The following is a 12,469-nucleotide window of genomic DNA, read 5'->3' on the forward strand; positions in this document are numbered from 1 at the left end:
GCACAGATGGGTCACTGCTCGATACGTGTGAACGAGCCAGCTTTCTGACTTCGGGCCTGGCCCGGGTGAGCAGCTCATTGCCCTTGACCCCCTCGGAGTCTGTCCTCCCCAGCTGATTTGTGTGTTTCTGGGCTTCTCAGCCAGTGCTGCCCCACACTGCCGTGTGCCTTGTGTGTGGCGAGGCAGGGAAGGAGGACACGGTGGAAGAGGAGGAGGGCAAGTTTAACCTCATGCTCATGGAGTGCTCCATCTGCAACGAGATCATCCACCCTGGATGCCTTAAGGTAGGCCCTCGGGAGGCCTGGGCATGCCCCCAACCTTATGGTGCTAATGTGATAAGTTGGGCGAGTCCTGCTGCTGAGGTAATGTGTTGAACTGGTGAAGGGTCCTGTATAATGGCAGGCCAGGCAGGCAGGGTCTAGCTTTGTGTCCCTGAGACAATGCCACCTCCTCTTTGTAGTGCCTCAGTGCCCCAGCAGGATCCTTCCATCTCAGCAGAGAACGTACAAGCCGTGTGTTTGTGTCTGGAACAGAGCAAAGGCCTCCTAACTCAGCTTCTATCAAAGAAAAAGGCCTGGGCCAGGGAGGGAGGGTCCGGAGTGACAGATGGTTGCCATCCTCTGCCCTTAGGAGCCAGTTCCTGTGGCATGCCAAGGCAGAGCTGCTGTCTGCATGACCTCTGTGCCTGGCTGGCTTAGCAGCAGGTTGTACCTGGATAGGAAGAGTGGGCTCTGGCTGCCCTGTACTTCTGTCTTCCAGAAGACCAGGCCTCAGCCTGGCAGCAGGCGTGCGTGCGTACGTGCGTGCGTGTGTGCGTGCATCCTGTATGCTTGACTATTTTCCTTCTCCCCCAGCTTATACAAAAAACGTGCCAAGTGGTAGGTCCTTCCTGTATGCCAGGCCTGAGCCAATTGCTTTCCTATGGTCCCATCACTGATTCTCTGAAACCCAAGTGAGATGGGCATATTCTCTGCCATAGAAGAGGACTGGCCCACAGGACTAAGTAGATTAATGGAGCCTGGCTGAGGGCTAGTCAGGTCAGTGTCTGGACCCTGTCTTGAACCAGTCTCAAAGCCAGACTCACCAGCCCTGTACAGCCATGTTCTCTTTTGGCTAGATGCTGGCTGGATGGACATTTCCTTGGGAGGGGTGAGGGTATCTCCAACAAACTGGGTCTCGCAGAGACCCCAAGCCCTGGGGTCCCCAATCCTCCCTTCCCCCCCCCACACACACATTCCCTCCGCTGAGTCTGAACATGTTCTTGCAGATTAAGGAGTCAGAGGGAGTGGTCAATGACGAGCTCCCCAACTGCTGGGAGTGTCCCAAGTGCAACCATGCCGGCAAGACCGGGAAAGTGAGTGTGGCGGCGTGGCGTGGCGTGGCGAGAGGGGCGGGCGGGCCTTGCCAGGACCAGCCAGTCCCCAGGTTGTCAGCATGTGGGGCGTGGCAGCTGCTTGCGGGGAGAAAGGGTGAGTGCAAAGATATACAGTTGGGTTGTTTCTTGTCTCTTTTTGGCCTACAAGCAAAAGCGTGGCCCTGGTTTTAAGTATGCCTCCAACCTGCCCGGCTCCCTGCTCAAGGAGCAGAAGATGAATCGGGACCACAAGGAAGGGGGGCAGGAGCCTGCCAAACGGAGGAGTGAGTGTGAGGAGGCTCCCCGGCGCAAATCAGATGAGCACCCCAAGAAGGTGCCTCCAGATGGTGTCCTGCGCCGAAAGTCTGATGATGTGCACCTGCGGAGGAAGCGGAAGTACGAGAAGCCCCAAGAGCTGAGTGGACGCAAGCGCGTAAGGACAGGGTCTCTGGCATCAGGCGGGGGAATGCGGGGGCCCTGGCCGGTCTCGCGGTGGGGTTGGAGGGCGGGGAGCGGGCAGTGGGTAGAACTTGGGATCCTGGTCTCTTGGCTGCCCTGAGCAGATCACCTAAGTCCTGAGAGCCTGGCCCAAAAGAAACACCAATCAGCGCGTCCCTACTCTTCCCACCCCCTTTAGGCCTCGACGCTTCAAACGTCCCCCGGTTCCTCCTCTCACCTCTCGCCGAGGCCCCCTCTAGGCAGCAGCCTCAGCCCCTGGTGGAGATCCAGTCTCACTTACTTCCAGCAGCAGGTGCTCCCATGCCCCGCACCCCCAAGCCCTGGGATCTTGAGCCCGGGCTGTCCCCTCCTGCCCCTTGCTCCCAGCCTGTTACCACAGATGCTGCTGGGGCTTGGCCTCAGGCCTGTGGCTGGGCCTGAGCTCAGTGGTGAGAGTGGTGGTGGGGTCCAAGTAGGAACGGCGGCTGGCTGTGAATCCAAGGAACCTCAGGCTCTCCTGTCCCTGCTCCACCCATTGGCCTTGCAGCCGCTGGCCACAAGGTGGCGCTGGGTGCCTTCTGGGTTCAGGCTTTGCCAGCGATGTCCGATCGCTTGAGCTCCAGTCTGGCTCCCCAGCCAGGCTGCTGTAATGGGCACCTGCAATCTGGTCATCCTGGAGTGGGAGGTCAGCTGGGTGGGAACCGTCGGCCATCCTATTTCCTGCTTCCTCCTGGAAAGCTGCAGGCAGGGCCACCACCAGCCAGTGAGAAGTAGAGGAGGAGATGGCACTTGTGAGAAAGGCACCTCCCACCTCCGCTCTAGAGATGGGCTTGGAGGGTGTCGGGTGCAGGGGCCACAGCCCTGGAGCTGAAGAACAAGCTCTGTGTCCTTTTTTCCTCACCACAGCTAAAACCTGGCAAAGAAGACAAGCTTTTCAGGAAAAAGGTACTCCCTTCTCCTCCCGCCCTGGCCCGTTCCTCCTCTCACCTTGCTGAGGCCTCTCTGGAAGCCTGCAGCCTACCCACAGCCCCCAGGGTGGGGAAGCTGGGGGTGGGGGCCACCCGGAGCCCGTGGGCTGACTGCTGGGCCACATAGCTCTGTCCTTCTCCACAGCGACGCTCGTGGAAGAACACAGAGGCACTGGCTAACAAGCCCCTGCGGCGCTTCAAGCAGGAGCCGGAGGACGACCTGCCTGAGGCGCCCCCAAAGTCTCGGGACAGTGACCACTCACGCTCCAGCTCCCCGACGGCAGGGCCCAGCACGGAGGGGACGGAGGGTCCCGAGGAGAAAAAGAAGGTGAAGATGCGCCGGAAACGGCGGCTTCCGAACAAGGAGCTGAGCAAGGAGCTGAGCAAGGAGCTCAACCACGAGATTCAGAAGACGGAGAGCAGCCTGGCCCACGAGAACCACCAGCCCATTAAGTCGGAGCCCGAGAGTGAGAACGAGGAGCCTAAGCGGCCCCCTGGCCTCTGTGAGCGCCCCCACCGTTTCAGCAAGGGGCTCAACGGCACTCCCCGGGAGCTGCGGCCCCCGCTGGGGCCTGGCCTACGCAGCCCACCCCGGGTCATCTCCCGGCCCCCGCCCTCAGTTTCTCCACCCAAGTGCATCCAAATGGAGCGCCATGTGATCCGGCCGCCCCCCATCAGCCCCCCGCCTGACTCGCTGCCCCTGGATGACGGAGCAGCCCATGTCATGCACAGGGAGGTGTGGATGGCCGTCTTCAGCTACCTCAGCCACCAGGACCTGTGTGTCTGCATGCGGGTCTGCAGGACCTGGAACCGCTGGTGAGGGGCTGCTGCGCGTCGCAGTCCAGGTTGAGGCTCAGACCCCAGCTAGGATGCCCATCACCCTGTGTGTGCCTTGATCAAGTCACTTGTGGGGCTTCTGAGCCCCGTAGAGCCTGGAGAGTCCCAGGCTGCCGTAGCCGCGAGCAGTCTGTCCACTCTGGTTCGAGTCCCTTTGCTTTCCAGACTTGTAAGCCCAGCAAGGACCAGGAAGAGTCTTTTTGTCTTCAGGTTTAGTTGAGATGGGTGAGCGTGCAGCACTGACTGTAATCCCAGCCTGACGTGTCCCAGCTTTTGTGGGCTCTGTAGTCCATTCTGTGCCCTTGTCTGTGACTGGGCGTGATGCTTCCTACAGGCTTCTTCTGAGTTGTGTGTGTGTAGAAGGCCTAGCAAAGGCCCACAAGAGATGCCGTGGGAGACGTTGCTGGGGCCACAGGCCCCCTCTACCAGTGGCGCGCACAGCAAGGTGGTGATCAGTAGAGGGCAGCAGAGCACTGAGCTCAGGAGCCTCCCCAGGAGCTGTCGGCGGTACCCCTCCAGGCTCCCATGTCAGCCCTGACCCTGTCTCCCTGTGGTCCTGGCCCCCAGGTGCTGTGATAAGCGGTTGTGGACCCGCATCGACCTGAACCACTGCAAGTCCATCACACCCCTGATGCTCAGCGGCATCATCCGACGACAGCCTATCTCCCTTGACCTCAGCTGGACCAACATCTCCAAGAAGCAGCTCAGCTGGCTCATCAACCGGCTGCCTGGTGAGCTGTGGGCCACGCCCTCGTGTGCAGTCATGGAGGCTGGAGCCTGTCGCCTGACCGCCCTCTTCTGCCCACCTTCCTCCAGGGCTTCGAGACTTGGTGCTGTCCGGCTGCTCGTGGATTGCTGTCTCAGCCCTCTGTAGCTCCAGCTGTCCATTGCTCAGGACCTTGGATGTCCAGTGGGTGGAAGGGCTGAAGGATGCCCAGATGCGGGACCTCTTGTCCCCACCCACAGATAATAGGCCTGGTGAGTTAGCAGACCGGGGCCTGCTCCACGCAAGGTCAGGCAGTGGGGTGGGGGCCTGTGCCGTCCAATCCACCACCACCATTGCCTGTCTACTTGTCTTCTCTCAACGGATAGCTTTGGGTCTGGTCCAGGAGGCAGCCACATCTCCTTGCTGGGACCCTGTACACACCTGACTCCTCCTCTGTAGGCATGTTCTTTGAGTTGAGCATCAGGTTCAGAGTGGTTGGTGAGAGCAGAGCTGGTGGCACAGCAGCCCGGTGGCTGCCCCATGCCGACAGGACCGGGTCTCTTGGGTAGCAGATGGGCTGTGTTTAATGATCTTCTGATTTTTCAGGAGAATCTGGCAATCTTAAGAGGGAAGGTACGGGGAGTTGAGACAGTTAACATTGTACTTAGTCCTCCTGCGTTGGCCTCCAGGTGCTGGGATTACAGGCATGTACCACTATGCCCAACCTCAGAAACCTCATTTTGGTATGGAGTCTGATTTTATCTTTTGATACTGATTTTACCTTTTGACCACTGAGACTAAACTCAGTGGTAGTCACTTGTTAGACATACATATACACTCTGCCATGGGAGCTGTGCTTTCTTGTTAGAAATGGTGAGAATTGTGGATTTTGAAGGGAAGCACTTCTTTTTTCTTTTGGTGGGTCATGGGGCTTGAACTCTGGGCCTGGGCGCTGTCCACTAGTGCTCTTCCACTTGAGCCGCAGCACCCCTTCCAGTTTTCTGGTGGTTGATTAGAGATAAGAATCTCATGTTCTTTAGTGCCCAGGCTGGCTTTGAACCGGGATCCTTAGATCTCGGCCTCCTGAGTAGCTAAGCGTGAGCCACCACACCCAGCTTAGGGGATGCTGTTTGACTACTAGCTCTTCCATATGAAGTCCAGCTTGTTGGTCTTGGGGAGCACAGCCTGGCCCCATGGTGATGGCTTGCCTCTCCCCCCAGGTCAGATGGACAATCGGAGCAAGCTGCGCAATATCGTGGAGCTGCGTCTAGCTGGCCTGGACATCACAGACGCCTCGCTGCGACTCATCATCCGCCATATGCCCCTGCTCTCCAAGCTCCACCTCAGCTACTGCAACCACGTCACCGACCAGTCCATCAACCTTCTCACTGCAGTCGGCACCACCACCCGCGACTCCCTGACCGAAATCAACCTCTCAGGTGCCAGCGCTTCTGCCATGCCCATGTAGTGCTGGGTGCAGTGAGAACACAGTACTCCCTGATTAGAAGTCTGAGTGGGGACCATTTTACTGAGGGGAGACACTCGGGGTACAGGGACAGTGTGGGGGTTGGGAGGCAGGGGTGATGGTGGACTGGGCTTCTGGCCACACAGATTCATGGCATCCTCCTTGAGGCTTGTATGTGCCCCTCAGGTCCCTTCCCTGATGGGCCGTTATAAAGAAAACCCTGTGGTCAGTTCCCTTGTTGCACCCATCTCATAAAGCATGGGATCCTCAGCACTGCCCGTGCTGAGCATGTCCCCAGTGCTGGAGGGGCCGGGATGGAATGTCACATTCTGATGAGCCGAAAGAATAAAAAGGAGCTGGGAGTTTGGCCTAGAGGTAGAGTGCTTGCCTAGCATGCAGTGACCTGGGTTCGATTCCTCTTTACCACATACATAGAAAAAGCCCAGCAGTGGTGCTGTGGCTCAAGTGGTAGAGCTGGTATGAATACTTGGTATCACAGTGGCTCTGTTCCCTAGCTCCTAGGTTTGGCGGTTAAAGATGTGGAAACCAGATCTCTGCGCGGTTGGGTGGGGGCAGGAGTGTGTGTGTGTGCGCGTGCGCGCGCGTGTGTGGTCTTTTGCATTTTGCTTTCTTACAATACACCGAGGTCATCTTTTCTAATCAGTAACCAGATCTTTCACATCTTGTTTAGCTTGTCTGCATTCACACTGCTTTGTTTTGTTTTGTTGTTTTTGTCTACTTTTGGTCAGCCCTAGAGGTTGAACTCGGGGCCTGGGCACTGCGTCTGAGTTCTTTTGCTCAAGGCTAGTGCTCTGCCACTTTGAGCTGGTTCATTGGAGTCTCACAGACTTTTCTGCCTGGGCTGCCTTTGAACCTCCATCCTCAGATCTTAGCCTCCTAAGTAGCTAGGGTTATAGATTATAGGTGTGAGCCACCGCACCCAACTTACCCAACTTATCGTAGTTTTTTTTTTTGTAAGATTTTATTAACAGGACCAGGAGTTTGGCCTAGTGGTAGAGTGCTTGCCTAGCATGCATGAAGACCGGGGCTCAATTCCTCAGTACCACATATGTGGATCAAGTGGTAGAGCATTATTAGCCTTGCGGAAAGCCCAAGCCCAAGGATAGTGCTCAGGCCCTGAGTTCAGTCTCCAGGACTGGAAGAAAAAAAAAAAGTAATGTATATATATATATATATATATATATATATATATATATACCCAGCAATATTGATTTTTTTATATCATATTTCAGATGCAAGGTTAACAAGCATTAAAAAATGGGATCCTCTGTATGCAATCACTGGCACATAAATTTAAGAACAAAATTAAGATTAAGCTTAGAATTTGTATCTCACAGCATCTTAGAAATACTTTTATGAAGCCGGCATGGCGGCTCACGCCTATAATCCTAGCTACTCAGGAGGCTGAGATCTGAGGATCAAGGTTCAAAGCCAGCCCCAGCACAAAAGGACCTGAGACTCCTTTTTTTTTTTTTTTTGCCAGTCCCGGGCTGGGTCCCGGACCTGAGACTCTTTATCTCCAGTTAACCTCTAGAAAACGGAAGTGAGGCTTGGCTCAAGGGTAGAGTGGTAGTCTTGAGCTCAAGAGCTCAGGGATAGCGCCCTGGCTGAGTTCAAGCCCCATGATGCACAAAAATAAAAAAGGGGGCCGGGAGTTTGGCCTAGTGGTAGAGTGCTTGCCTAGCATGCATGAAGACCTGAGTTCGATTCCTCGGTACCACATACATAGAAAAAAAGCTGGAAGTGGTGCTGAGGCTCAGGTGGTAGAGCTCTAGCCTTGAGAAAGTCCAAGGACAGCGCTTAGGCCTGACTCAAGCCCAGGACTGGCAAATAAATAAACAAATAAATGAGCAAATGAAATGTTTTTATAATGCTCAAGGCAGTTGTCTTTCCCATCTCTACCTTGAGTCCCCTCCCCTTGGGCCATCCCTTAAACTCCTTTTTCCAAACAATGAGCCTGCACCTCCATGTCCATGCAGACACAGCTATGAACACAGGATTTGCTGCTGTGTATCCTCTTCTATCCATTTTTGGTTATTATTTGCCTTATGACCAATGCTCAACTCCTGTTGAGCCAAATAGTGTATTATAAGCACATTTGCTTTCCTGCATGATTTGTTTGGTGCTTTCTAGTTAATTGCCTCTTATATTTCTTATTTAGTTACTCAGTGAGCTATATAAAAGAATTCAGTTCTGGCCGGGAGTTTGGCCTAGTGGTAGAGTGCTTGCCTAGCATGCACAAAGACCCGGGTTCAATTCCTTGGTACCATAAACACAGAAAAAGCCAGAACTGGTGCTGTGGCTCAAGTGGTAGAGCTCTGGCCTTGTGAAAGCCCAAGGACAGTGCTCAGGCCCTGAGTTCATGCACCAGGACTGACCAAAAAAAAAAAAAAATGAGTTTTCATTCCCACAAATTCATCAAATCCCAAACCTTGACTTTTTGTTTCTTCTGTCTGGTTCCCATCTCACAGGCAGCCCGTGCTTCTGTGTCGAATCCACCATGTGAAACTGCTGTTCGTGTTGATCAAAAACAGTCCAATGGCCTGTATTTTCTTTTTTTTTTTTCTTTCCGCCAGTCTTGGGCTTGAGCTCAGGGCCTGAGCACTGTCCTTGGACTTTCTCAAGGCTAGAGCTCTACCACTTGAGCCTCAGCACCACTTCCGGCTGTTTTCTATGTATGTGGTACCAAGGAATCGAACCCGGGTCTTTGTGCATGCTAGGCAAGCACTTTAACCACTAGGCCAAACTCCCGGCCCTGTTGTTTTTTTGCCAGTCCTGCGCTTGAGCTCAGGGCCTGAGCACTGTCCTTGGACTTTCTCAAGGCTAGAGCTCTACCACTTGAGCCTCAGCACCACTTCTGGCTTTTTTCTATGTATGTGGTACCGAGGAATCAACCCGGGTCTTCATGCATGCTAGGCAAGCACTTTAACCACTAGGCCAAACTCCCGGCCCCCTGTATTTTCTTTTTAGGAGGTTTTCCTCAGATTGAGTGTAATGCAAGGGTGACTGGAGTTCTGGGCGGGGCGCTGGGCTTCTGTGCTGTGTGGTAGCTGTTAAAGGATGGTCCATGGAGGTGATTTTTTGGAAAAACTCCTTGGTTTTGTCTTCAGTTGATCACCCTGTGGACCTCAGCCTGGAGGGTGCAGAGTGGGGCTGGGCAGGGGAAGAAAGCAGGGGTGGGGAGTGAACAAGAGCCATCAGCAGTGTTGTCCTGGTGTTTGTTTCCAGGGGCAGCATCGGGGGCCTCGGGGCGCCACATCTGCTGTCCCTCACATATCATTTCTGCTTCCCCGCAGACTGCAATAAGGTCACTGACCAGTGCCTGTCCTTCTTCAAACGCTGTGGAAACATCTGTCATATTGACCTGAGGTACTGCAAGCAAGTCACCAAGGAAGGCTGTGAGCAGTTCATAGCTGAGATGTCTGTGAGTGTCCAGTTTGGGCAAGTGGAAGAAAAACTCCTACAGAAACTAAGTTAGTCCAAGGCCAACTGTGTAAATATGGGGAGGTGCTCAGGCAGAGGGAAGGAGAGACTACAGAAGAAATGAAGGCTTTTCCTTCCTCCTGGAACTTGGAACAACAGATGATTCCAGTTTGCAAGTCTTGCCAGGGAGAAGCCGTTCACCACGCCTCTGGGGGACGAGTGAGTCAGATGTGACCCCTCTTCCCCCCATCTTTCTGCATTGTGACTGCACTGCTGTGACTGTTTCCAAGGCGGCTGAGTGAGAAGCAAGAAGACATTCCTGGTGGAGAGGAGACCGGCTTTGGAGAGGTGTTCGTTGGTGGTGTGTCTGTGTCTGTTTTGGACGCTGTGTTCCTTGCAGTGCCAGGATTTCTGGTGTCAACGTAATGTGGACCACGAGCCACATTTGCGGCCGTCTAGACACAGTTAGTTTGATTTTGTTACATCTTACATTATGCAGAACTATTTTTGTACAAATTGTTTAAAGGTTATTTATGCAAGGTTTGACTGCATACCAGTGTTTTTATTGTTTCAAGGTTCCTCCCTTCCCTGGTTTCCTTCAGGTAGGATAGAACTTACCCTGTATTTCAGCAGCACATAACCATGGACAGATGTGCCCAGATCCCAGTGTGGGCTGCGACCTTCCTCTTAAAAGCATGCTTAACTGGAAGCTGAGAGCCTGCTTTGTGCGGCAAGAAGTTACATGAGCATGTTGTGAATAAATGTAAATTATAGTCAAGTAAGACACTTTGCCAAGTTCCCTCTGTAGAGAATTCATCTTTTCTTCAGAATTCTACAATTCAGACTTCAGCCTTTGCACTCAGGAGGGTTTTGCTCCAGCATGAGCTTTTGTATTCTACATAGTCTAATTTATACCATGAGTCAGAAAATAGATTAAATGTCCCACACTGCCTTTCTTTCCCTTTTTTCTCCCTCAAAGAATAAGTTCTTGTTTCGGTTCATAACCTGGCTATTTCCTACCTGTAAAGTTCTGCATTCATAAGTGCCATTGTTGTACGGTGGTGGTGTTTCCTAGGCCTTCCCTGTTTCCGTTTTAGCATTGTTGAATTTGTATAAATAATTGTACAAAAAAAAAAAAAAAAAACCACCAAGCATTGTTCTTGTCTGAGGTTTTGTTGTTTCCTGGCTTGTTGGAATAGGGTCTGTGCAGTGTGGCGCGCACGGCCCTTGGTGAGCCCCACCAGCCCGGCATCACTGGCTCCTACTACCCCTGTGCCAAGTGGCTTCCTAGCCCCTGGATACTCCCAAGACTTATTTACACAGGGTCCTGAAGCCTTGCATTCCACAAACATGACTGCGCTGGTAGATCTGAGGATGAGTGAGTGGCAAACCCTTCCTGCCAAGTCTTTTATGTTTCCCATTTATTTTGTCACCTCTGACACAATGGCTTAAGTGGTACGCAAAGTCAGAGTCAGATCACATCTAAAGCCAATTATCTTGCTAAAACTCCAAAAGACCCTTTTTACCTCCAACTAGAAACAATGTAGCTGCTGCCTTAACTCAGAATCCATGTGGCAAAAGTAAGAGTAGTTAGGGGCCTGGAGTTTTCCTAGTGTTAGAGTGCTTGCCTAGCATGAAGGAAGACCAGGGTTTGATTCCCTGGTGCCACATACATAGAAAAAAGCCATAAGTGGTGCTGTGGCTCAAATGGTAAAGCTCTAGCCTTGAGAAAACTCAACAAGGACAGTGCTCAGCCCTGACTGGCAAAAAAAAAAAAAAAAAAAACAACCAAAAAACAGTATACTTCACTTGTGAAACTGGCTTACCTCTGCAGGTCTGGAAACTGCCTGCATAAGATGTCCCCTGGGCTTTGGGAAAGAGATCCTCCCTTTTGGGAACTGCTTTAGGGGTGACTGTGGTTGTTTGTCACTTGTTAGAAGCCAATACCGAGAAGCTACAAGCTGGAATTCCTAGAGGGTCTAAGCTGCAGGGGGTGGGAGTCCGCATGAGACATGCACACACAGTCCTTACAGGGTGGGTCTCAGGCACAAGGCCACAGCAGGGCGCAGGTCACAATGCCCACCTAGAGTACTGGACAGCCCAGTGTGCACAGGTCTGGCCAGCCTAGGTCACATGTTACGGACAGCTATTGTGAGCACGCACGTGGTATCTGCGGTGGTGAAAATACACTTGCTGTGGTACAGCTCAGGTCCCGGACACAGAAAAGACTTGGCCCTGGGTCCTTCCTGTAACCTGACGTTTACAAAGGAAGATTTGGGAGGCCACAGGTGACTCACATGGTATCCCTCTGTTGGAAGCCAGGACATCACCTACTCAAAAACACAGCTTCCAGAAGAAAATATTCTCTGCCCAAAAAAGGCAGTTGTCATTGGTATCCAAAGGGGCCTAAGGGGCCTGCCCCAAGACCTCTGCCACCAGGATACCAAAACTGACCTAAGGCCTTCCTTCTGCCCAGTATTGGGGATGCCACCGCTCAACTCACCTTAGATGCCATGAGCTGTCTAATAGATACAAACTCAAGCACAAGGTGGCCGCACGGTGTCGTGGGAATAAGGACAAGGGCAGTTTGTCCATGTTCAGTAGTTTTCCTCCACGTATCTTTCATTTTGGGTGGTTGAATCCAGATCCACGTCCCATGGGTGCACAGAGGTCCTGTTACTCTAAAAACTAATGGTGGCTAGTCACCAAGCCCGGCTGGCTTCAAAATGTTACCTACAATGTCTACTGTTAACTTTTGACTCCTGCCATGAAGAAGCCGAGATTAAGCCGGGCACGGTGGCTCCTGCCTGTGATCCCAGCTACTCACGAGGCTGAGACCTGAGGATCTCCGTCCAAAGTCAGCCCAGGCACGAAAGTCTGTGAAACTCTTACCTCCAATTAATCACTGGAAAACCAGAAGTGGCTCAGTGGTAGAGCAGAAGCCTTGAGCTTGAGCTGAAGGGCTCAGGGGCAGTGCCCTCGGCCCAGAGTTCAAGCCCCACAACAGAGAAAAACAAAACAAAAAAACCCCTAAGGTTCTGTACCCAAAAGAGAAACATTAAACAAGGTGAGATGATGAATAAACAAATCTGAACATTTAAACTTGACAAAACCAGCACTTGCTGTCTCACTTATATTTAAATTTACTATCTGCTGGCCTGAGTTTATAGATTCCCACCATTAAGAGATTCAGAGACAGTTAAGTTTCAAAAGTTGACTCTCATGAGAAGTACAAGGTGTTAACAGCTTTGGCAGGG

General features: G+C 52.6%; 1 protein-coding gene across 8 annotated transcripts in view; it reads left to right on the forward strand.

The window, feature by feature from the left end:
• The window catches only part of Kdm2b (lysine demethylase 2B), an 85,273-nt gene extending 74,925 nt beyond the window's left edge, over window positions 1–10,348 (forward strand). For 6 of the 8 annotated variants that reach the window (XM_090320000.1, XM_090320007.1, XM_090320001.1 and 3 more), the window contains 10 exons: window positions 141–284; window positions 1,268–1,354; window positions 1,524–1,787; window positions 1,992–2,105; window positions 2,699–2,737; window positions 2,906–3,576; window positions 4,165–4,328; window positions 4,414–4,575; window positions 5,524–5,742; window positions 9,086–10,348. In XM_090320000.1, coding sequence (XP_090176126.1) covers window positions 141–284; window positions 1,268–1,354; window positions 1,524–1,787; window positions 1,992–2,105; window positions 2,699–2,737; window positions 2,906–3,576; window positions 4,165–4,328; window positions 4,414–4,575; window positions 5,524–5,742; window positions 9,086–9,267 — 2,046 coding nt within the window. In that variant the 3' untranslated portion in view covers window positions 9,268–10,348. The remainder of the gene's footprint in view (window positions 1–140; window positions 285–1,267; window positions 1,355–1,523; window positions 1,788–1,991; window positions 2,106–2,698; window positions 2,738–2,905; window positions 3,577–4,164; window positions 4,329–4,413; window positions 4,576–5,523; window positions 5,743–9,085) is intronic. The other 2 variants (XM_090320002.1, XM_090320006.1) reach the window with 1 other exon arrangement.
• Window positions 10,349–12,469: the final 2,121 nt, after the last annotated feature.

The sequence above is a fragment of the Megascapheus bottae genome, chromosome 28, assembly GCF_031878675.1.
Source record: "Megascapheus bottae isolate mThoBot1 chromosome 28, mThoBot2.hap1, whole genome shotgun sequence".
Lineage (NCBI taxonomy): Eukaryota > Metazoa > Chordata > Mammalia > Rodentia > Geomyidae > Megascapheus > Megascapheus bottae.